General features: G+C 35.0%; 1 protein-coding gene, 1 non-coding gene and 2 pseudogenes across 2 annotated transcripts; 2 read left to right on the plus strand and 2 right to left on the minus strand.

Moving 5' to 3' along the window:
• Window positions 1–380: 380 nt before the first annotated feature.
• LOC148543855 (small nucleolar RNA R71) lies at window positions 381–488 on the minus strand. The gene has a single exon (XR_015901057.1). It is a non-coding gene; the product is annotated as a small nucleolar RNA R71 (small nucleolar RNA).
• Window positions 489–9,789: 9,301 nt separating this feature from the next.
• Window positions 9,790–10,110, plus strand: LOC148543856 (uncharacterized). The gene has a single exon (XM_088498740.1). The coding sequence runs from the start codon at window positions 9,790–9,792 to the stop codon at window positions 10,108–10,110; it is 321 nt and encodes a 106-aa protein (XP_088354866.1).
• Window positions 10,111–13,340: 3,230 nt separating this feature from the next.
• On the plus strand, window positions 13,341–13,985 carry LOC148543857 (secreted RxLR effector protein 161 pseudogene; annotated as a pseudogene).
• A 3,366-nt stretch (window positions 13,986–17,351) lies between these two features.
• On the minus strand, window positions 17,352–20,601 carry LOC107615126 (pentatricopeptide repeat-containing protein At1g03540 pseudogene; annotated as a pseudogene).
• Between the last annotated feature and the right edge of the window lie 4,694 nt (window positions 20,602–25,295).

Genomic DNA, 25,295 nt, shown 5'->3' on the forward strand with positions numbered 1-25,295 from the left:
ATAATAATGTAAGGAAGATGCTTGGTGACTTTACTGCACCTAATTCCAATTTACATGGAAGAAGCATCTCCATTCCTGCCATTGGAGCAAACAACTTTGAGCTGAAACCTCAATTAGTTTCTCTGATGCAACAGAACTGCAAGTTTCATGGACTTCCATCTGAAGATCCTTTTCAGTTCTTAACTGAATTCTTGCAGATATGTGATACTGTTAAGACTAATGGAGTAGATCCTGAAGTCTACAGGCTCATGCTTTTCCCTTTTGCTGTAAGAGACAGGGCTAGATTATGGTTGGATTCTCAACCCAAAGACAGCCTGAACTCTTGGGATAAGCTGGTCACGGCTTTCTTAGCCAAGTACTTTCCTCCTCAAAAGCTGAGCAAGCTTAGAGCTGATGTTCAAACCTTCAGACAAAAAGAAGGTGAATCCCTCTATGAAGCTTGGGAAAGATACAAACAGTTGACCAAAAAGTGTCCTTCTGACATGCTTTCAGAATGGACCATCCTGGATATATTCTATGATGGTTTATCTGAGCTATCAAAGATGTCACTGGACACTTCTGCAGGTGGATCCATTTACCTAAAGAAAACGCCTGCAGAAGCTCAAGAACTCATTGACATGGTTGCTAATAACCAGTTCATGTACACTTCTGAAAGGAATCCTGTGAGTAATGGGACGCCTATGAAGAAGGGAGTTCTTGAAGTTGATACTCTGAATGCCATATTGGCTCAGAATAAAATATTGACTCAGCAAGTCAATATGATCTCTCAGAGTCTGCATGGAATGCAAGCTGCATCCAACAGTACTCAAGAGGCATCTTCTGAAGAAGAAGCCTATGATCCTGAGAACCCTGCAATAGCAGAGGTGAATTACTTAGGTAAACCTTATGGAAACACCTATAACTCAACATGGAGAAATCATCCAAATTTCTCATGGAAGGATCAAAGGCCTCAACAAGGCTTTAATAATGGTGGAAGAAACAGGTTTAGCAATAGCAAGCCTTTTCCATCATCAACTCAGCAACAGACAGAGAACTCTGAACAAAATGCTTCTAATTTAGCAAATCTAGTCTCTGATCTATCCAAGGCCACTGTAAGTTTCATGAATGAAACAAGATCTTCCATTAGAAATCTGGAAGCACAAGTGGGCCAGCTGAGTAAAAGGATCACTGAAATCCCTCCTAGTACTCTCCCAAGCAATACAGAAGAGAACCCAAAAGGAGAGTGCAAGGCCATTGACATAAGTGCCATGGCCGAACCTGTGAGGAGAGGAGAGGACGTGAATCCCAAGGAGGAAGACCTCCAGGGACGTCCAGTGATCAATAAGGAGCTTCCCTCTGGGGAATCAAAGGACTCTGAGGCTCATCTAGAGACTATAGAGATCCCATTGCAACTCCTTATGCCCTTCATGAGCTCTGATGAGTATTCCTCTTCTGAAGAGAATGAGGATGTCACTGAAGAGCAAACTGCCAAGTTTCTTGGTGCAATCATGAAGCTGAATGCCAAATTATTTGGCATTGATGCTTGGGAAGTTGAACCTCCCTTGTTCATCAATGAACTAAGTGATCTGGATCAACTGACATTGCCTCAGAAGAGACAGGATCCTGGAAAGTTCATAATACCCTGTACCATAGGCACCATGATCTTTAAGGCTCTATGTGACCTTGGTTCAGGAATAAACCTCATGCCCCTCTCTTTAATAGAGAAACTGGGAATCTATGGGGTACAAGCTGCTAAAATCTCACTAGAGATGGCAGACAGCTCAAGAAGACAGGCTTATGGACAAGTAGAAGATGTATTAGTAAAGGTTGAGGGCCTTTACATACCTACTGATTTCATAGTCCTGGATACTGGAAAGGAAGAGGATGAATCCATCATCCTAGGAAGACTCTTCCTGGCCACAGCAAGAGCTGTGATTGATGTTGACAGAGGTGAAATAGTCCTTCAATGGAATGAGAACTCCCTTGTATTCAAAACTCAAGGATCTCCCTCTGCAACCATGGAGAGGAAGCAGAAAAAGCTTCTCTCCAAGCAGAGTCAACCAGAGCCCCCACAGTCAAACTCTAAGTTTGGTGTTGGGAGGCCACAACCAAACTCTAAATTTGGTGTTGAACTCCCATATCCAAACTCTAAGTTTGGTGTTGGAGAGTCTCAACAAAGCTCTGCACATCTGTGAGGCTCCATGAGAGCCCACTGTCAAGCTATTGACATTAAAGAAGCGCTTGTTGGGAGGCAACCCAATGTTTATCTAATTCTTATTTTTATTGTTTTTCATGTTTTCTTAGGTTCATGGTCATGTGGAGTCACAAAATAAACAAAAAAATCAAAAACGGAATAAAAAAACAGCAGAAGAAAAATCACACCTTGGAGAAGCATCTGTCTGGCGTTCAAACGCCAGAACAGAGCATAGTTCTGGCGCTGAACGCTCAGAATGGGAGCATCCTGGCGCTGAACGCCCAGAACAAGCATGGTTCTGGCGTTCAACGCCAGAAATGGCAGCAAAGGGGCGTTGAACGCCCAAAATAGGCACCAACCTGGCGCTGAACGCCCAGAGTTGTGTGCAAGGGCATTTTACATGCCTAAATTGGTGTAGGGATGTAAATGCCTTGACACCTCAGGATCTGTGGACCCCACAGGATCATCTCAGGATCTGTGGACCCCACAGGATCCCCACCTACCTTCACTCACTCTCTTCTCTCTTCTCAATCATCCTCTATTCCCAATAAACACTCATCCCTTCTGTCTTCCATTTACCACTCACACCCATACACCCACTTACCTTAAAAAATTCAACATCTCTTCCCCACCCAATCCCACCCATATGGCCGAATACACACAGCCATCCATCTCCTCCATATCCTCTTCTTCTTCTACTCTTTCTTCTTTTGCTCGAAGGCGAGCAACATTCTAAGTTTGGTGTGGTAAAAGCATAGCTTTTTTGTTTTTTCCATAACCATTGATGGCACCTAAGGCCAGAGAAACCTCTAGAAAGAGGAAAGGGAAGACAAAAGCTTCCATCAAGGGTCTATAGCTCAGTGGTAGAACATTTGACTGCAAATCAAGAGATCCCTGAGATACCTCAGGGGATACATTTTCTTCCACACAATTATTGGAAGCAACTAAGGGTGGAACATCAAGAGCACTCCTTCATCCTTCATGAAATCAGAGAAGATCTAAAAGCAATGAAGGAGGAGCAACAAAGACAAGGAAGAGACATAGAAGAGCTCAAGGACATCACTAAGGTGGACTCATTCCTTGTTCTTACTTTCTCTGTTTTTCGTTTTCTGAATTATGTGCTTATCTATGTTTGTGCCTTCATTACATGATCATTAGTAGTTAGTAACTTTGTCTTAAAGATATGAATGTCCTATGAATCCATCACCTTTCTTAAATGAAAAATGTTTTAATTCAAAAGAACAAGAAGTACATGAGTTTCGAATCTATCCTTGAACTTAGCTTAATTATATTGATGTGGTGACAATGCTTCTTGTTTTCTGAATGTATGCTTGAACAGTGCATATGTCTTTTGAAGTTGTTGTTTAAGAATGTTAAATATGTTGGCTCTTAAAAGAATGATGACTAGGAGACATGTTATTTGATAATCTGAAAAATCATAAAAATGATTCTTGAAGCAAGAAAAAGCAGCAAAGAACAAAGCTTGCAGAAAAAAAAAATAGGCAAAAAAAAAAAGAAAGAAAAAGAAAAAGCAAGCAGAAAAAGCCAAAGCTCTTAAAACCAAAAGGCAAGAGCAAAAATCCAATAACCCTTAAAACCAAAAGGCAAGGGCAATTAAAAAGGACCCCAAGGCTTTGAGCATCAGTGGATAGGAGGGCCTAAAGGAATAAAATCCTGGTCTAAGCGGCTAAACCAAGCTGTCCCTAACCATGTGCTTGTGGCGTGTAGGTGTCAAGTGAAAACTTGAGACTGAGCGGTTAAAGTCAAGGTCCAAAGCAAAAAAAAAAAAAAAAAGAGTGTGCTTAAGAACCCTGGACACCTCTAGTTGGGGACTTTAGCAAAGCTGAGTCACAATCTGAAAAGGTTCACCCAATTATGCGTCTGTGGCCTTTATGTATCCGGTGGTAATACTGGAAAACAAAATGCTTAGGGCCACGGCCAAGACTCATAAAGAAGCTGTGTTCAAGAATCATCATACTGAACTAAGAGAGTCAATAACACTATTCGAAATCTGAAGTTCCTATAGATGCCAATCATTCTGAACCTCAATGGATAAAGTGAGATGCCAAAACTATTCAAGAGGCAAAAAGCTATAAGTCCCGCTCATATGATTGAAGCTCTGTTTCATTGATAGTTTGGAATTTATAGTATATTCTATTCTTTTTATCCTATTTTGATTTTCAGTTGCTTGGGGACAAGCAACAATTTAAGTTTGGTGTTGTGATGAGCGGATAATTTATACGCTTTTTGACATTGTTTTTAGTATGTTTTTAGTAGGATCTAGTTACTTTTAGGGATGTTTTTAATAGATTTTGTGTTAAATTCACATTTCTGGACTTTACTATGAGTTTGTGTGTTTTTCTGTGATTTCAGGTATTTTCTGGCTGAAATTGAGGGACTTGAGCAGAAATCAGATTCAGAGGTTGAAAAAAGGACTGCTGATGCTGTTGGAATCTGACCTCCCTGCACTCAAAGTGGATTTTCTGGAGCTACAGAACTCGAAATGGCGCGCTTCCAATTGCGTTGGAAAGTAGACATCCAGGGCTTTCCAGAAATATATAATAGTCCATACTTTGGCCAACAATTGACGACGTAAACTGGCGTTCAACGCCAGCCTTCTGCCCAAATCTGGCGTCCAGCGCCAGAAAAGGATCCAAAACCAGAGTTGAACGCCCAAACTGGCACAGAACTTGGCGTTCAACTCCACAAATGGCCTCTGCACGTGCTACACTCAAGCTCAGCCCAAACACACACCAAGTGGGCTCCGGAAGTGGATTTATGCATCAATTACTTACTCATGTAAACCCTAGTGACTAGTTTATTATAAGTAGGACCTCTTACTATTGTATTAGGCATCTTTGGATTACCTTATGATCCTTTGATCACGTTTTAGGGGGCTGGCCATCTCGGCCATGCCTGGACCTTCACTTATGTATTTTTAACGGTAGAGTTTCTACACTCCATAGATTAAGGTGTGGAGCTCTGCTGTTCCTCAAAGATTAATGCAAGTACTACTGTTTTCTATTCAATTAATCTTATTTCGCTTCTAAGATATCCATTCGCACCCAAGAACGTGATGAAGGTGATGATTATGTGTGACGCTCATCACTATCTCCCCTATGAACACGTGCCTGACAAACACTTCCGTTCTACATGAAATAAGCTAGAATGAATATCTCTTAGATCTCTTAACCGGAATCTTCGTGGCGTAAGCTAGAATGATGGCGGCATTCAAGAGAATCCGGAAGGTCTAAACCTTGTCTGTGGTATTCTGAGTAGGATTCAGTGATTGAATGACTGTGACGAGCTTCAAACTTGCGAGTGCTGGGCGTTAGTGACAAACGCAAAAGGAGGGTGAATCCTATTCCAGCATGATCGAGAACCGACAGATGAATAGCCGTGCCGTGACAGGGTGCGTGAGCATATTATTCACTGAGAGGAGGGGATGTAGCCACTGACAACGGTGATGCCCTTGCATAAAGCCAGCCATGGAAAGGAGTAAGACTGATTGGATGAAGATAGCAGGAAAGCAGAGGTTCAGAGGAACGAAAAGCATCTCCATTCGCTTATCTGAAATTCCTACCAATGAATTACATAAGTATCTCCATCCCTATTTTATTATATAATATTCGAAAACACCATTATCACTTTATATCTGCCTGACTGAGATTTACAAGGTGACCATAGCTTGCTTCATACCAACAATCTCCGTGGGATTCGACCCTTACTCACGTAAGGTATTACTTGGACGACCCAATGCACTTGCTGGTTAGTTGTATCGAAGTTGTGACAATTAAAAATTAAGATCAGAGCACCAATCTTTGGGGCCATTACCAGGATTTGTCGAGCATGGAGATCACAATTTCGTGCACCAGGAACAAATTGAACAATTGGAGGTAAATCCTAGCTGTAATAGCTGTAATATTATTCTACTCTCTTGCTCCTTGGGGCCGTTGCTTCTTTACTCCGCTCTCTCTTGTTTGTGGTTCTGCTAGGAGAAACCTTGAAGGCATGCTTATAATTTTATGGTCTTAGTGCAACTTTTTATCAGGACTCTTCTGGTTTTTAATTCTGTCATTTTTATGCTTCTTTGCTCTGCTCTCTCTTGAAGGCATGCTTATAATTATGTAACATGTTAATGTTTGTTCGTCATTTCACTGGAGTTAATAGCCTAGTTTTTTTTTGTCTAGTATCTCTATGAAACTCAGTCACTTGAAAATATTACCAAGCTGTACCACTTTTTGGGAAAGTTTTTAATCTTCCATTATCTATTTATTAGTTAAACCACTGGCTATCTATTGGCTTTCAATTTATTTTTATATCATTTTCAAATATTTAATATACTTTTCATTGTTTTAATAGTATTTAGAATATTATTTTTACTATTATGTTAATATATATTGTTATATTGTTTAACCTAATAGGTACTTGTTCATCAAGAGAGTGGCTTGCACTTAAATTTTATTTTCTCCTTTTGCCTTTTATTATTTTACCTATTTCTTATTGGAGCAGTACCTAGTGAAGTGGGCTTCACCCAGGCTTCACAGCGGCAAGCCAATTGAGGAGCAGCATTTGTAGCTTCATAGGCCACTTCTGCACTGTATGAAAGTGAAAAAGAAAAATTAAGGTCAAGGGTAACTGTGATTGAATACATTTATTCATAGGGTTAGTGTTTCTTAGCACACTTTTGATTTAAGTCTAATCACTATATATTATTATGAAAAGTATGAATTCACTGAATTATAAAACTCTCACATTCAATATGCTTATCAATATTATAAAAAAAATAAGCGAGAATTAACATCAACCACCAACTGAAGCAAACAAGAAGCATTAATGAAATCAGAGGCAAGCTATGACACCAGAATTCTTAATCTGAAATATTGTTTTGTTAGGTGAAGATGCTGAAATTGAAAGATGAATCGAGGCTGAGGTGCTCAGCATGAAACTCTACCACATACGGAAGATACATGGCATAGGGAAGAAGAAGATGAAGAGTGCAATTAGCAGAGTGTTGCAGGGGCCATTGTAAGATAAAATATTTGCAAGAAAATTATCTAAGAAGAAGGGTCACATTGTAACTTGGACTCAAGAGGTAAAAACTTATTCTCCCTATTGTATTTTTTTCTTATTGTTTAATAATAGTTCTTTGTATGCTTATGAATTCATTTGCATTTGAATATTGTCTTATGCTTGGTTAAATGAGTTTCAGAAAGACGATATACTGAGAATGCATATTGGTATCCATAGAACTGAAAAATACTAATTCTTCCTCTCTTGGGTTTTTCTAGTGTATTTACAAAAGGGGTAGAAGAATTTATTTCCTTTGCTGAGAGACTTTCATGATAGTTAAGATTTTCCATGTGTATGTGAAAATGTTGTGTGCTGAATTTGATGTTAATTTGTAGCCGAACTGTATCAACTTTATTCTGAATATTTCCTTCTTGCAGCTGTTGATTCATTAGAGAAAATGAGGGAGGAAAGCAAAAAAGTATACCAATTTTTGACGTGGTGCCCTTGAAAGAGGCTCGAGTTATACCAGAGTGTACAAGTTGAGATAGATACAGTTGCTTGATCTAAGTAGATATTGAATAGAGCATAGTTACGTTGTTCATGAATTATTTTTACTATGTTTTAGTGTAAAATATGGATCATAAATTTGATGTATTTAGGAATTTTCAATATTTTAAATTCTATATTTCTATGTAGATACTTTGAATGTTTTGGTATTTATTTGGAAAATTAATCTATGCTTGATTTTTTTTATATTTTGTGGAAATATAATTATTTATGAAAATTAAGTTTTAATAGTGGTAAATGTAAAATTAGTAAAAATCTCTAATTATAAAATTAGGAACAACAACCGATTAGTGACCGATTTAGATTTTTAGTTCAGGAATTGGTGACTGATTTAGCGACCGAAAAGTTGGTTGCCATTTAGCGACCAATTTACTCAACGATCGATTTAGCGACGGAAAATTTGGTCACCATTTAGCGACCGATTATGTTAGCAACCAATACTCTTTGGTGAAGGTTTGGTGACCTTGTTTAAAAATTGGTCGCTAATGGTTAGCGACCAAGGTTTTAGCGACCACCAGAATCGGTCGCTATTCCGATAATTTCTTGTTGTGTTAAGCCCATTTAGTTTTAGTATTTTCTTTTTTGTTTGAACATGTGAGATTATATGTTTGGGTTAAATTTTTTTTTTAGAATTAGGTCATGCATTATTTAGCGTTTTATTGTGATTCATCTGAACATTTTTTCATGGTTATTGTAAACATTTTTTCATAAATTAGGGTGCGCAATATTTAGTGTTTTTAGAATTTTTTTTAATCGAACACTATTTTGTTATTGCTGTAAAAAAATTGTTATTGTTGTGCAGTCCCATCGATATGTTATCAACATAAAAAGATAACACGGTGTACCTTTAGATGACAGGATTAAGTAGATTCGATTTAGTGTTATGAAGTCTAATTCGAATTTAATGAATTCGATTTATATTAAAACATCCAACGAGACATTTATGTAATGTTTTTAAATTTAAAAATACACATAAAATTAATTTCTCTTAAAAATCATTTACCCCAGAATTCAAGTATATTATGGAAGGAAGTTATAGAGAGATTCTTCAATCCTTTAAAGGATGCCAATTTATATGAAAAAAAATTACTATTATTATTATTATTATTATTATTATTATTATTATTATTATTATTATTATTATTATTATTATTATTATTATTATTATTATTATTAGATAAAACAAAAATAGGTAGTGCATGGCATAATTATTATTATTAACTATGTGTATATATACGCGTAGAAATTATGTTTGATAAGAATATAAATTGTTTATTATCTGAAATTTGTGGCATAAGTGATATCATTCTAAAAAAATATAATTTTAAGAACAAAATTTAACCTAATTTAAAAAAAATAGTTATTAGTTTATATTTTATAATTTAAATGTCACCAAATTATTATAAAAAAATAAAATATTAATTTTAAAATAAATAAAATAGAATGATATAACAAAATTTAGGAAACATATTATTTTTTTAAACATAGTTTAATTCCACTCTTATTCTTTTTATTTATAAAATATATATTTTTATTTTCATCTCTATTATTTACTTTTTTTTAGAAAAAGAATTCGAATGTAAAATTAACTTCTTAAGGATCATAATGAAATTTCATTTCTCTTTAACAAAATATAATAACGGTTTATAATTTAGGATTTAGAAATAAATCTTAAACTATATCTTCATAAAATTTTTGGTGATGTTATATGATCAAATTATTTTAGTAATTATTAGACTCACTTATATTTACCAATTAATTATGTGTAATTAGACTAGTTATAGTAGTTATAAAAGCCAGTTAGAATAAGTTTTACCCTTCAATCACTTGTATATAAAAACTAACCTCTGCTATTCATTACTCAATGAAAACAAAATTATTTTTTCTATTTTCTGATATCGCTGGTTTAACATGGTATCAGAAGAAATTCTCTAACCTTCCCTTTCACTTCCGCTATCACCGCCATTTCTTCTATCCTCTTCAAGTTTCTTCTAAAACCTTTTCTTTTCCTTTTCTTGCTGCCAATTTCTGCATCCATGGCGAACCCCTTCTTTCTCGTTCCGGCTGATCAACCAAGCTTGGTGTTAGTAACACAGCAACTTACGGAGGAGAATTATCATTCTTGGAGCCGTGCCATGAAGAAAGCCCTAAATGCAAAATGCAAACTTGGTTTCGTTACCGGAATCGTTCCTCGACTTGATCCTGTGCTCGATCCAGAACAATTTGAGACTTGGCAATGTGTTAATGATGTGGTAAGTACCTGGATTTTGAATTCTGTATCAAAAGAGATTGCTACCTCGCTAGTGTATGCTGATTCTGCTGAAGAGCTTTGGAATGATCTTAAAGAAATATTCTAGCATGGAAATGGCCCTCGAATTTTTGAAATTAGAAGAGAATTGATGAATTTATGCCAAGGTGCCCTAACAGTCTCGCAATACTTCACGAAGATCAAGGTCCTTTGGGAGGAATTGAACTCCTATCGCCCAGTTCAATGCAATTGTGGATATGCTAAACCACTTCAAGAATTCTTGCAAGCTGAGTATGTGCACTGTTTTCTCATGTGTTTGGACGATTCTTTCACGCAAATCAGATGCCAGATCTTGCTTATGGAGCCCTTACCTACAATCAACAAAGTCCTGTCCTTAGTGGTTCAAGAAGAAAAACACCACTCTTTGGGGAGCTCATCAGTCCCTAATCAACTTGCCTTCTTAGCAAGAAACCAGAACACACCAAATTCCTTTGAAAAAGGAAGGGGATTCATGAAGAAGGATAGAACCTTGTGCTCACACTGTGGATTGCTTGGACATACAATGGACAAATTTTACAAAATACATGGTTATCCACCAAGCTATAGCAAAGGCAGAGGAACCAGACAAACTGCGCACAATATTACTGATAACATCACTGAGGCACACTGTCCAGAAGCTAATTCAAGCCTAACTCTGAATGCAACTCAGATCCAACAATTAATGAACCTGTTAAATAGTCACAAGATTCAAGAAATACCAACAAAGGCAGCAACTGAAGTGGCTACTCCAGCAGGTATTGTCCTTAACACCTCAATTTCAAGATCAAAACTATCAAAATATGATTGGATTCTTGATAGTGGAGCCACTATCCACATTGCTTGTGATCTGTCTCTTTTTCATTCAGTTCACACATCTCAACATTATTCTGTTTCCCTCCCCAATAATGCCAAATTCCAAGCCAAATTCATCGGTACTGTCATTATCAGTTCAACCATCATCTTGAAAAATGTTTTATATGTGCCAGATTTTAATGTCAATTTGCTCTCAGTGTCTTCCTTCCTTAAAGCCACTACAATTACAATAACAATTAACTCTTGTAATTTCACCATTCAGGACAACAAGTCACAGAAGAAGATTGGGAAGGGTGAGCTTGATGGAGGCTTATACATCCTAAAAGTTTCAATTCCCTCCAACCAATTGAGAATACAAGAAGATACTCATAGCATAAATTTGTGCAATAATTCACAGCTATGGCATACTCGTTTAAGCCATGCTTCAAATAAAGTTTTGAAATCCCTCACTTCGGTTCTAGAATTTTCAAATAAAAATAGTTCACTTACAAAAGAGTCTCATTGTCATGTATGTCCATTAGCAAAATTTAAGCAACTACCCTTTGAATCCAACAATAATTTGTCTCCATGTCCGTTTGATCTTGTACATTGTGATGTATGGGACCTCACCATGTTCCAACCTATAATGGAAAAAGATATTTTCTTACATTGATTGATGATGCTACTCGATTTACATGGCTTTATTTGTTAACTAACAAATCTGAAGCTGCAGCATGTATGAAGCAGTTTTACTCTTTAATAGAAACTCAATTTCACATCAAGATCAAGTGCTTCAGGTCTGATAATGCCAAAGAGTTAGCAATCACTGATTTTTTACAGGAACGATGAGTCCTCCATTAATTTTCATGTCCATACAAACCTCAACAGAATGCAGTAGTGGAAAGAAAGCATCAACACTTGTTGAACGTGGCTAGAGCCCTCTATTTTCAATCCCAAGTCCCCATTGCCTTTTGGGGAGAATGTGTTTGCAGTGCTGTTTTTCTAATAAACAGAACCCCAACTCCACTTCTCAACATGCAATCTCCATTTGAGAAACTTTTTCAAAAACAACCAAATTATCAAGCTCTAAGGGTTTTTGATTGCCTTGCATATGCTGCTACAAAATCAGACTTCTGACCTAAGTTTAATCCTAGAGCAGATCCAACTGTCTTCTTAGGATACCCTATTGGTTACAAAGGTTACAGACTTTACAATCTCAAAACAAAATAATTCTTCATCTCTAGAGATGTCATCTTTCATGAAGAGATATTACCCTTCACTAAAAGCCCTCACACCTTTATACTCCTTGACCCATTTGATCATATTCCACTCCCAAAAGCCACTGATGACATAACACTCCCTAATATTCCTACCACAGAGAACACACAACATCTTTCAACAAACTCCTCTAGCTCCCACCAAAGTGTTTCACCTCAAACAACTCACTCCTCCACCAATTTTAACCCACCCCGAAGAACCACCAGGACCATTCAACCACCAAGATATCTCAATGACTATGTGTGCAACCTCAATACACCCTACCCTATTACCAACTACATAAGTAACCACAGACTCCATCACATCTACCATGCAGCAATCCATCAAGCTAGTATTATCCCTGAACCTCAATTCTATCACCAAGCAGTACATCACCATGAGTGGCAGCAGGCAATGAAGGAAGAGTTGGATGCTCTGGAGTCCAATCATACTTGGGATTTGGTTCCTCTACCTCCTAGCAAAAAGGCAATCGGTTGTAGATGAGTTTACAAAGCAAAGCTTAAGGCTGATGGTAGTTTAGAGAGATACAAAGCCAGATTCGTTGCCAAAGGTTACACGCAACAAGCTGGCATTGACTTTAAAGACACATTCAGTCCAGTAGCCAAGGTCTCAACAGTTAGAGTTTTACTCTCCATTGCAGCAGTGAGAAACTGGAATTTTGTGCAATTGGACATAAATAATGCTTTTTTAAATGGGAGTTTGGATGAAGAGGTCTACATGGAGATTCCTTTGGGGCACCCAAAACGGAACCAAGGACTTGTATGTCGACTTACTCGATCTCTTTATGGCCTAAGACAGGCTTCCCGACAGTGGTTTAACAAATTCTGTTGTACTCTCAAGCAACATGATTTTCACCAATGCAAGAGTGACTATTCTTTATTTTCTATAGGAGAAGGCTCCTCAATCACCTTTTTACTTGTCTATGTTGATGACATAATCATTGCCGGAGCAAACAATGATATGGTGCAACGGATACAGCAAAGGCTTCAATCAGTTTTCAAGTTAAAAATCTTGGGAGATCTAAAATTTTTCCTGGGGTTAGAGATTGCAAAATTCAGAAAAGGAATTTCACTTACACAGAGGAAGTATACTTTGTCTCTGCTTGAAGACACCAATTTTCTACACTGCAAGCCAACTTTGATTCCAATGGAAGCAAACATTAAATTGAGGGCCAAAGAAGGTGACAAGGTTGAAGATGCATCAGCTTATTGAAGATTGATTGGACGACTCATGTATCTCACAATCTCCAGACCGGACATAACGTTTGCAGTGACAAAACTAGCCCAATTTATGTCTGACCCAAGAGTTCAACACCTCAATGCAGTTCACCAAATCTTAAGATACCTTAAGGCGGCACCAGGCCAAGGTATTCTTTTCTTCTCAAACTCAAAGTTGAACTTGTCAATCTACACTGATGCAGATTGGGGGAGCTGCCTCAATACTAGGAGGTCTATCATTGGCTACTGCACTTTCTTGGGAGATTCCTTAATTTCGTGGAAAAGCAAGAAGCAACCTGTCGTGTCAAGAAGCTCCACCGAGGTTGAGTACAGGGCTATGGCCAATGCTGTTTATGAAGTTGTTTGGCTGACCAACTTACTGAGGTTCATGGACATCACCATTGACTCTGCCATGTTTTTTTGTGACAACCTTTCATCTATCCAATTAGTCTCTAATCTGACCTTCCATGAAAGATCCAAGCATATTGAGATAGACTGTCATTTCATTCGTGAGAAGGTTGAAATCGGGTTCATCAAGTTAGTGCACTTTCCAACCAAACATCAATTAGCCGATATCCTTACCAAGGCCATTTCGAAACCTCAGTTCCTTTTCCTCATGTCTAAGTTAGAAACATACAATTTGTATGCTCCAACTTGAGGGGGGATATTAGACTCACTTGTATTTACCAATTAATTATGTGTAATTAGACTAGTTACACTAGTTACAAAAGCCAGTTAGAATAAGTTTTACCCTTCAATCACTTGTATATAAAAACTAATCTCTGCTATTCATTACTCAATGAAAACAAAATCATTTTTCTTATTCTCTGAAATCGCTGATTTAACAGTAATTAAATTTAACTAATTAAGTTGATCCAATAAATTAAGGATTAATAATAAAAAATTTTAATTAAAGGAGGAAATAAAAGAGACATATAAAAAGAAGAAGAAAAATAACCAACTTGAATTTATCGAGTGATCAACTCATTCAACTAAAAAAAGACTTAATTAAATTTAATTATAAAAATAATTTGTTCACTGTACAACATTTCTCTAAAGCTTTAATTTATTGGCTTTTGTATGCTTGCTATAAAGATCATGAAGTAGTAAAGCCAATTTATTTTTTAACTTAAATAAACTACATCTTTTATTTATAAAAAGCTACATCTTTTATTTAAAATATAAAAAATAATTAAACAAATACGGATAATAATTTATCATATATATAGGGATTAAGGAATTTTCTTTCATAGTCTCCAACTATTTTTTTTTCTTTAAATCCCCTTTTTCATATTTAAAGAACAAAATATTCATTGTTAAAACTTAAACTCAAGACCATTGGTTAAAAAAGCAAAGTGCTTATTATCTTGGTGATCTTATAGTATAATTTTTTAAAAATAAAATTAAGACATTATTTAAATTTATTTGAACAGTTTAAAAAGAATATATAATTGAGAAAAATAATATTAATTTGATATTAATTGAATTTCTTTTATATTATTAGTGAATTAATTTAGTTTTTTAAAAATTATACTATAATATGCACTAATATTCACACAAAAATCGATTTTAACATAGTCATATGTAATTTTTGTGGAGCAACAGATTGATTTTAACATCATTGTAACATTGAATAGTCACACATACACACATGTAAATGTCACTGTTGTGTAGTCACCAAAAAAAAAATGTCACTGTGTACAACGATTTTATTTTCTCATTTAATTGCTTCTTAGTTGTTGTTTTTTTGTTAGTTCTCTTATTAATAGAAGAAATAAATATTTTCATTGTAAATTTAAATAAATAAATATTACAAGATTGAATAAATTTTATTAGAGTACTTATTTATAAAATTTATCATTAAATTAAATTTTTTTTTATCATTAATAAAAAATATTATGTGCACAAAAAAAATTAATGATTATATATTTATGTATAAATATATATAGTACTTAACTCATTTTCAATGAGTATTTATTTTCTAAAATATTTTTTATTTGGATAATTGATTTTTAGTATACATGTAATAAAATTGATTGTTAATTATATTGATAAAATTTTGTTTTTTGAGTAATATAGTTATGTATTTATATATATAGATGCTTCACACAATTTTTTAATAAAATAATAAGTCACTAAAATCAATTTTTTTTTATAACAAATGATAAGAAAATAAGAATGAAGAATGAACGATAAGAAAAGATATAGTAGAAATATAAAAAAAGATAGATAAAGAAGATTTTTTACTAAACCTCTAAGAAACCTATTCTTAGTAACTTAGGTCATCGGAAGATTTTTATTTTTTTTTACTAGACCTTCAAAGAACTTAGATCGGAGTGTTGAAAATTGAAAGAACTAACGTTAAGAATTATCTTAGGTTGAATCCTTCAATTTTTTCATACAATAAATAAATTAAATTACTCACTTCACTTGATCACACATAGAAAAATGTTTATAAAACAACCACAAAAATTTATTCATCAAAAGGTATAAATTATCTCTAACAGAGTAGCCTAAAAGTGAAATATGACTAACATTGATCTTATTTATTTTAATCAGATATGATTTAAACTAAAAGATACTAAAAATATGATAATTAATTTAAATCAGATTTGATCTTATTAAATTAAATTAAATTTGATTTAAATTTAAAATATCTAAAAATACTATTAAACAAAATCAAATGTCCAAATCAAGTCTTTTAACAAATCTTAACAACAAATCAAACTAAAATATGACTACATAATTTCAAAAATTAATGCTAAATTTATGACTTTTAATGAACTTTAAGAGTACTTTTGGGTTTCTTAATATCCTCATTTAACCCAATAAATTTTATGAGTGCTGCCATTTTAGTATTATTAATTTTTAGACAAACTTTTGATTTTTTTATATCCAAAATCGATATAATAATTCTTCTAATATTCAAATTTTTAAATAAAATAATATTATTATTTTATCTCTTAATTTTAAAATGCCAAAAATATTCTCTTGATCACGAGTGAATAACATAATTAAACTTTTTATAAACACCAAATATATACTTTCTTATAATAGCTGATATACTTTGTATATGTAATATAATTAAAAATTATTTGAGATACCTGTTTTATATATTAAAATTAATAGCATTGTAAATTTTATAACATACATACATTTAAGTTGGTAGGTTATAGTTTTATTTAAGTTCAATTTTAACAAAATTTAGTATAATTAATTTTAATAATAGGTGATTATAATTAAGTGATTGGATAAATAAACATAATCTTTTAAACTTTATTTATCTTAATTCCTTTTATAATCTCACCTCACAATTAAATTTAAGAAAAGTCTAGGGGCCAGTAACTTTTGTGTTTTTTGGCCAACACTTAACCATCAAAACAAAAGTGAGTGATCTCCTACCATTAGATGTAATCTCACACCATTAAAAATACTATTGATGGCCAATTGATGGTTACAAAACACCAAAATTACTGGCCCCTAGTATTCCTCTTAAATTTATTATATTTTTTCGTTTTATGTATACTTCATATGATAAAAATATTTCTTGAAACATAATCATAACATTTTCAATTAATATTTTAAATATGTAATAAAAAATAAGTTTATGTAAAAGTATTTTTCTATTTGACTGAAGTATTTTCTTTATTTTATATGTATTTACTTAATCTTAGTATTGTCTGCACTATTTTAATTTAGTTTTTATCTTTGGTAAATATTCTCTTAATAATGAGTATTAATTATTCAAAATTATTTTTCATACTAATTATATTAAAATACTTAATTCAAAAATTTTTTTATAAAGCTTGTTTATTATGGTTATGCCATATTATATTTATAGAATATCCAAAAATATAATATATAAATACTATTAAGTTTACATATCACTACAGAAGGTCTAAAGAACTCGATGAACATTTATTATCAAATGACCAATTTACTAAAACGAAGTGATATTTTAGTATGATGTTAATTGATACTATTTTTTACTATGACCAACATTATTTTTCTACGTATTAATTATTCAAATAACCAAGGCTGACTCGACTATAATGTCTCTCCAACCAACCCTTTTCTCACATACATACAATGAACCTCCTTTCCCTGTCTCGCAGCAGCCAGTCCCAAGCCAGTCCCAAACATGCGCGAAGAATAGTCCCGAAGCTGTAAATATCCACAATCCCACTCTCCCTAACAAGATTGAGCACAGTCTCATACTCTCGATTATGACAATACGTGCCAAGCATAGCAGTCCATGACACCGAATTCTTATTGCTCATCCTATCAAAAACAATCCTAGACTGGCCAATCGAACCGCACTTACCATACATATCCAAAAGACTACTCTCAAGTCTCAACAACCACATTCCCACATATCCCAGAAGTAACAACCTTAGCATGCACCTCTCTCCCCTGTCTCAGCCACCCCAAGTTACCACAAGCAGCCAACAATGTCCCGAAGGTAAAACCATCCGGCGCCAACCCGCAACCTCTATGAATCCTATAGAACAACTCCACAGCCTCCTTAAACCTATCATTCCTTGTAAGAGCTGAAATAACTGATGTCCAGCACACAGTATCCGGTTCAAGCAATTCATCAAACATCTTGCGTGCATCCTCCACACCAAAATTCCTCCCATACATATCAATCAACACACTAGAAACCACTCGATTCGAGTCGAACCCACGGCTAACAACAACCCCATGGAAGCACCTTCCGAGCCTCAAGAACCCAAGTTCAGAGCAGGCCTTGATAACAGAAGAAAGTGTGAAGGCATTAGGGTGAAGGCCTTCAAGGCCCACCATCTGAGAGAACAAGATAAGTGAGCTTTTGGGATCACCGACATGAACATAGCCTGAGATCATGGAAGTCCACGAAATGACATCCTTGAAGAGAAGCCCGTCGAAGATCCGGTGGGCTTGGTAGAAGTGTGGGGCGAGCTTGAAGTAGAGGGCGAGGAGGCTGTTGCCGACGAAGCGGTCGGTGTCGAGGCCGGACTTGATGACGTGGCAGTGGAGGAAGGAGTGGGTCTTAGTGGAGGTTTGGAGGAGAGAGGCATAGATGATAGATTTATGGGAAGAGGAGATGTTGTGGGTTTTGTTGAGGAGAGTGAGGCATCTCTGCAGTGTTGAAGGATCTGGGATTCTCTTGTTGGTGGTTCAATGGTGGTGGTGGGGTGGTGGTGGTGGAGAGGAAGCTGTGGCGCTTCAAGTGGTGGAGAGCTTTCAATGTTGCTAGTAGGGGTGGCAAGCGGGGAAGCCCGCCCGCCCCGCCCCGCCTCGCCAGAAGCCCGCTCTTTGGCGGGCTGGCTCGCCCCACCCTGCCTAGTGAGGCGGTCCCAGAATCCCAACCCGTCCCGTCTAACGGCAGGCTACGGACCAGCGGGCTAAACCCGCTAAATATCTTTTTTTTTTTTTACTTTTAACTATTAAATAATATATATAAAGATATAAAAAAATCTCTTTTGTTTTTTACTTTTAACTATTATAATTTCTAAAAGTATAAACAAATTATAATTTTTATATTCACAAACATTAATCTTTGTAATTATAAATATCTAATAAACATAATTATAAACCAAGTTTTCATCCAAAACATAATTAACAATATTGTCTCTAAAACAAAATAGACATAATCTAAAACACTCAATTTCCATCTTCATTCTCTTGTAAGTTGTGTTGGGAGAAGTTGGGTTTTGGTAACAAAAATTGTAAAAATACCTCTTGCCAAAAAAATACTAAGCCTGGCGAAAAAGTCTTCCCCGCTCCGCCAAAGCCCGCCAAAACCCGCGGTTTAAGTGGTGCGGGTTAAGCGAGCTTTTGCTATTTGGCGGTCCCAATTTTTCAGTCCGGCCCGCCTTTTTTGGCGGATTACCGGGGCCGGCCCGGCGGGTTTAGGCCCGTTTGCCACCCCTAGTTGCTAGTAGGGGTGTTCATGGCCCGGTCCGATTGGAAGGCCCGGTCCGGTCTCGAATTTCTTAGGGACTAATTTGGTGTAATTTTACCGGGTCTAGGGTCGGGTAAGGGTCTCAAAAATAGACCTGGTCATTATTTCGGATCGGGTCTGAGCTATAGCTTGGGTCACCCGAACTCAGCCCGGTAGCCCGGTCATCATACACAATTAATATTTTGTGTTATTAGTGATGGATGATGTCTATTTTTATGTGGAATTGAAGTATTGTAAACCTTAATATTTTGTGTTATTAGTCATTATAAGACTATAAGTTAGTGTTTTATGTTTAAAATGCATAAGACTTTAGACTAACGCATAATATTATGTTATTTGTATTGATTTAAATATTTGGTGTTATTAGACAATATTAATATTGATTGTGGTTATGCTTCAATTTTAGGAAAGGGTTGGTTCTTGTTATATTTTTCTAAATGAATTTTATCATGTCAAATAATGATTGGAGTCTTGAAAATTTGGATATTTTCACATACTAATTAACTTACAAGAAGGTAATGTTAACGGTCCGGTTTCCATTCGGTTTTTACTGGATATAATTGTGGCCCAAAAGTGTGTAAATTTCATCGGGTCTAGAACCGAATTCAGGTCTAACAAATAAACCCAGTATATATTTTGGATCGGATTTGAATCACATCAAACTCGATTTCACCCGACTCATAAACATCCTAGTTGCTAGGTTATTCTTATTTGATTTTGCCATTTTTTCATTAGAAAATTACAAATATTAGTATATTTAGTAGTAACATATTTCTAAGTAACAAATGAATAAATAAAATTCAGTCTTTAAATCAATAAGAACTTACCCTTAGGTTTTACTAATCAACTATTTCTTTCATATGCTTGATTATTTTCAAAATCAAATCACATTTAAAAAAAATTAAGTGTTTGATCGTTATAATTTAGTAGGCTAATTATCCATATATATTTCAAATGGTATCAAATATCACAAATTAAGATGTCCCACTGCGAGAATGTCATTTCTCTAGGAGAATTACCAAGCATTTTATACTAACTATACAATAAAGATTGAATTTCTATGGAACGTACAATCCACTAAATAGAATAAGAAAGGGCAAATAATATACAAACCTCACTATGTTCAATGTTAGAAATCTAACTTTCGATAAAAACTGTAAGGAGGTAATGACGAGGATATTTTAGTATATTTGAAAAATATGAAATATGAAATCATAGTGGTCAATGATCAATGTGAGAAAGAATAACAAAATACTTGCCAAAGTTTAACAAATGTAGCTGGTGTAACGACAAGTTGAGTTTCACCAAAAACGATATTAGGAATCATATAGCAAAGAGTGGGAGAATCATGAGACAGAATAGAAGGTGGAAGGGGAGGGCGACACTCGGGGACTAGAGGAACAGATGTTGGAGAACAAACTGACTTTGGCACTGGCAATGGAATCAGGGGCAGTGTTGTATGATGAGGAGGAAGACATAATGGCCATTCTTCATGCGCAGAATGAGAAAATTGCACAAAAGAAAAGGCTGGCTAAACAGAAGAAAAAGATGAGACAGTGTAGGTATAAAAATAAAAATAAGGTGTGTCATAATAGTTCTAAATGATTTTCAGTTCTTGGAATGTTAGGGGTTTACGGAGTGATGGGAAGATGAGAATGGTGAAGGATTTAAAGAATACAAGGTATTTTCACAGTATGGCGTCGGCAAGGAGAAAAAATAATAGGATTGATTCTTTGGTCGTTAATGGTAGATTGGTAAGGAACCAAGTTAGAATTAAAATAGCTATTAAAGAGTTTTACGAAGAGCTTTATCATTAGGAAGATTCTCCGGTGTTGAGGTTCAGAGATGGTCTGATGGAGAGGATAGAGGAGGTCGAGTCCGTAACCTTGGAGACATTGCCTTCGACTGAAGAGATTAGAGAGGCGGTATGGGATTGTGAGTCTTCTAAGGCGCCAGGTTGTGATGGATACAATATGAATTTCATAAAGAGATGTTGGAATGAGATTGGGTATGACTTCACAACAGCGGTAATGGGATTCTTTCAAACTTCTAGGTTGCCGGCGGAGTCAAATATCTCTTTCGCGAGTTATGAAGGACAATTTTCTAAGTTGGACAGAAGAGCCGCGTAGGAAGGAGGATCGAAAGCAGCGATTAAGGTGCTTTTCTGCGATCATTTGGAATATTTGGATGGAAAGGAATAAGAGGATATTTCAGAATAAAAGCAGAGGTGTTGAGGAAATAATCAGTATGTCCATGTTTAACTGCGACGAATGGAGGAGTGCACTCTCTTCATGTTGTTGATGGTTAGATCGGAGATAACAGGGGAGTACTTTATTTTGTGTTACTTTCTAGATTTGCTTGTCTGTTTTAGATATCTTTTATGTTTGCTCCACTCTACTGTGTTGAGCTTTTATTTAAAAAAAAAAAAGAAATGCTATCACAAAAACATAATTGTAGCTTCTTTAATTTTATCGTTAAGTTGGATGAACAATATTGAATGGTGAACAATTCCGTGGTTCTCATTTGTTTTTTATTAACTATGGTGAAAACTTAAATCAAGGATTAGATACTATTAAATTTGATCTAACGGTGTGTGTTATGTTTTGTTAATTATAATCAACTTTTTTTTTGCAATTAATGCTATATGAACTATCGCCTAATAGAATTTATTATTTTGATAAAAAAAATTTTGTTAAATCTTAAATTTAACCCACACAAAGTTAAATTTCATAATTTTAACTAATTAAACTCACAATTGTCTGTCTGCATCAGCATTAATATCATCATTCTTTTTATTCTAATCTTAACTCTACAGATATCCAGTTATACATTTCTTAAATTTCATATTTTATACTTTATTTTTTTCATCAAATTTATGAGATATATCTTATCTCTCAATATCTGCGAAGAAGCAATTTGAATTCCAATTCATAGATTTTTTATCAATCTAAAACCTAAGTCATATTCTTAGGATTAATTTTGATAGATTTCTTGCATCATGCTTTAAATACCTAGCTTAAATTAATTTGTCCATATAGGATTATGTAGATGACAATAATAATGTTGACGGGTTCTACGGAAATTTTGAGAATCCGTTGAGAAACGATGATGAGCTCCTAGATGACGAGATCTTTATGGATGCTAACTTGAAAAATGAAGAAGTTAGTGCTTCTGAACCCAATGAAGGTGCCCATTTTGGTCAATTGGATGAATCCTATAAGATTGACGGGTAAGAGGACATACGACAGATTGTGTTCTTGAATATTGTAGATGTTGATATAAAAAGATATCATTTCAATGATCTTAGAGTGGATTTTGATTTTTTACCGTGCATTTGCTAAGTCAAGGGGATTTAATGGTCAAAAAGGTAAGATGCAAAAGCACAATGGGATAAGCAATCTATAGAATTTTGTTTGTTGTCACGAGGGCTTCCGACAGAAAAAAGATGGATAATATGCAAACCAGAAACAAGAGCCTAGAAATGAAACTAGGTGTGGCTGCAAGGCAAAGGTTAAGGTGTCATTTGACGTCATTAATGGTCGCTGGATTGTTTTAAAAATTTTTAATTTGCACAATCATGACCTTCTTCCTCCAATTTTTACTGCATGCTTCCTGGTCACTCAAAAAAACTTGCTACAGACATTAAGCAAATAAATATTAAATATATTAAAAAAGGGTGGATCGGACATTGCACATATTTTTGTAGCACTCTGAAGCCAATTTTTGAAGAAGATGAAGTCCATTGACCCTGTCATGGTTATAAGATATGAGGTTGATAGGTTTCACTCGATAAATAATTTATTTTAGTGTGATGAAATAACTTAAATGGATTATCAATTGTTTGGTGATGTATTGGCTTTTGACGCTACTTACAAGAAGAACAAATATCATCGTCCTCTTGTCGCTTTTTTAGGTGTTAATAACCATAACCGCACATTTGTCTTTGCAGTTGCCCTTGTGTGTGATGAGTCAGAGCAAACATATGTTTGTTTGTTAAAAAGTCTGCTGGAACCAATGAAGGGGAAGGCCTATCAATGAAAAATGTAATAAAAAATTTTTTGCTTGGCACCTTATTCACAATTCCACAAGTAATGTAGGTAATCCTAGGTTCATATTGCGGTTTAAGAAGTGCATGTTGGATGATTACGAGGTTGGAGTATTCCATAGTAAATAAGATCGGATGGTTGAAGAGTTTCATGTGCAAGATAAGCAATGGATAATTGACATGTATGATAACCAGTATAGTTGGACAATGACACATATCCATGGAAAGTTCTTTGTTGGGTTTAGGACCTCTTCTCGATGTGAGAGTTTGCACTCAGTTATTGCAAAGTATGTCAAGTCCAAGTATAATTTAAGAGATTTTGTAGAGCATTTTGATAGATGTGTTGCCTACATTTGTTTTAAGAATAGTCTAGCAGACTTTGAATGTGCATATGAAGTACCTGTGATGCAAATTCATTTATTGTCATTGAAGAAGTATGCAGCTAATTTATATACAAGAGAAGTATTTTTTCTATTTCGCCCTATTATTATAAGGCCTGGTTCAATAAAAGTGTTAGATTGCATTGATCTTGATTCTTATATATAATACACGGTGGTTAAATATGGTAGTCCTAACGATACATGGCATAGGGATTTACCAATTGAGTTTACCTTCTCTGGTATGAGGATGGAGTCATTTGCCATTGCTTGCAAACACATTCTATCTATTTTAGTTAGACTTGACATTTGTGAATTGCCAAAATGTTTAGTTCTAGATAGGTGGACCAAAAAAATGGAACAACAAATAGAAGATACAAGATGTGAGGGGTTTCACTTGGGATTGTTTAAAGTCTACTCAATATTGATGCTTGATGGACTGGTTTAGATTGGTGGCTACACTGTCAGCAGATAAATACAATAGGTTCAAGAGCATGAGGGATTGGGCGATAAATACAGCGGATGAACAGAAAGCTCATGATATTGCCAGTGCAGTTGCTTCTAGTGGTGTAATTTCTGCCACTAATACAGAGCCTCGTGACCTACCTTTCGTAGAAGGGTTAAGAATCGTTCCGGTATATGCCAGGAGCTCGGGCATAACAAAACTACATGTCCAAATCGTAATAAGTATGATGGGATTCACATGAATGGCATAGTCTACCTACAGATGATAATGCATATGAGGACAATGTGGGATGAAGAAGAGGATTTCATTTATGATGAAGATGAAGGTCTTGATGATGCGGTAAATTCTAGTTTTGAATCCAGCATAGATCAAGTAAGATATTCCTCAATTTTGATATTTTATTTATTGGCTACTTTGAGGTTCTTTGTGTGTTGCTAATAAATTGTGTTATTTCAGGATATATAGATGACTCTAATTTTGAATTTGGAAATGAGGATGATGGAGCCAATGAAATTAATTAGTCTTATATTGTTTTTGTCGCATTTAATTTTTAATGTGTATTATGTAACACCATACTATACAGAGTTTATAGTAACAATGTGACTCATGCCATTATGCAAAACACAAAAGGTCACCATTTGTACCAAGAACTTCTAAAAGTGAAAATATTTTTGATATTGTGCATATGGATATTGGAGGCTTTATAGGCACCACTTCAATTTGAGGTTTCAAATATTTTCTGTCTAGAATAGATGATAAAAGTAAGTTTATCTGACTGTATTTCATGAAAACAAAAGGAGTAGTTGTTGATTTAGTTAAAATTTTTGTAAAATTCATTGAAACTCAATTTGCAACACAAATAAAGAAAGTTAGAACTGATAATGGTTCCGAGTTTAGACTAGCTAATTTCTATGCATCGAAAGGTATTTTACATTAAACATCCTGTGTTGAGACACCTCAACAAAATGGCATAGTTGAACGAAAACATCAACACCTTTTGAAAGTTACAATGGAATTAATATTTCATTCAAATATGCCAAAGAAATTCTGGCACTATGCCTTAGCACATTCAATGCATCTCATTAACATAATTCCTAATACCTTGTTGAACAATGTCTCACCATATCAGATTC

This window comes from Arachis ipaensis, chromosome B9, assembly GCF_059453495.1.
Source record: "Arachis ipaensis isolate K30076 ecotype BB chromosome B9, ASM5945349v1, whole genome shotgun sequence".
Classification (NCBI taxonomy): Eukaryota; Viridiplantae; Streptophyta; class Magnoliopsida; order Fabales; family Fabaceae; genus Arachis; species Arachis ipaensis.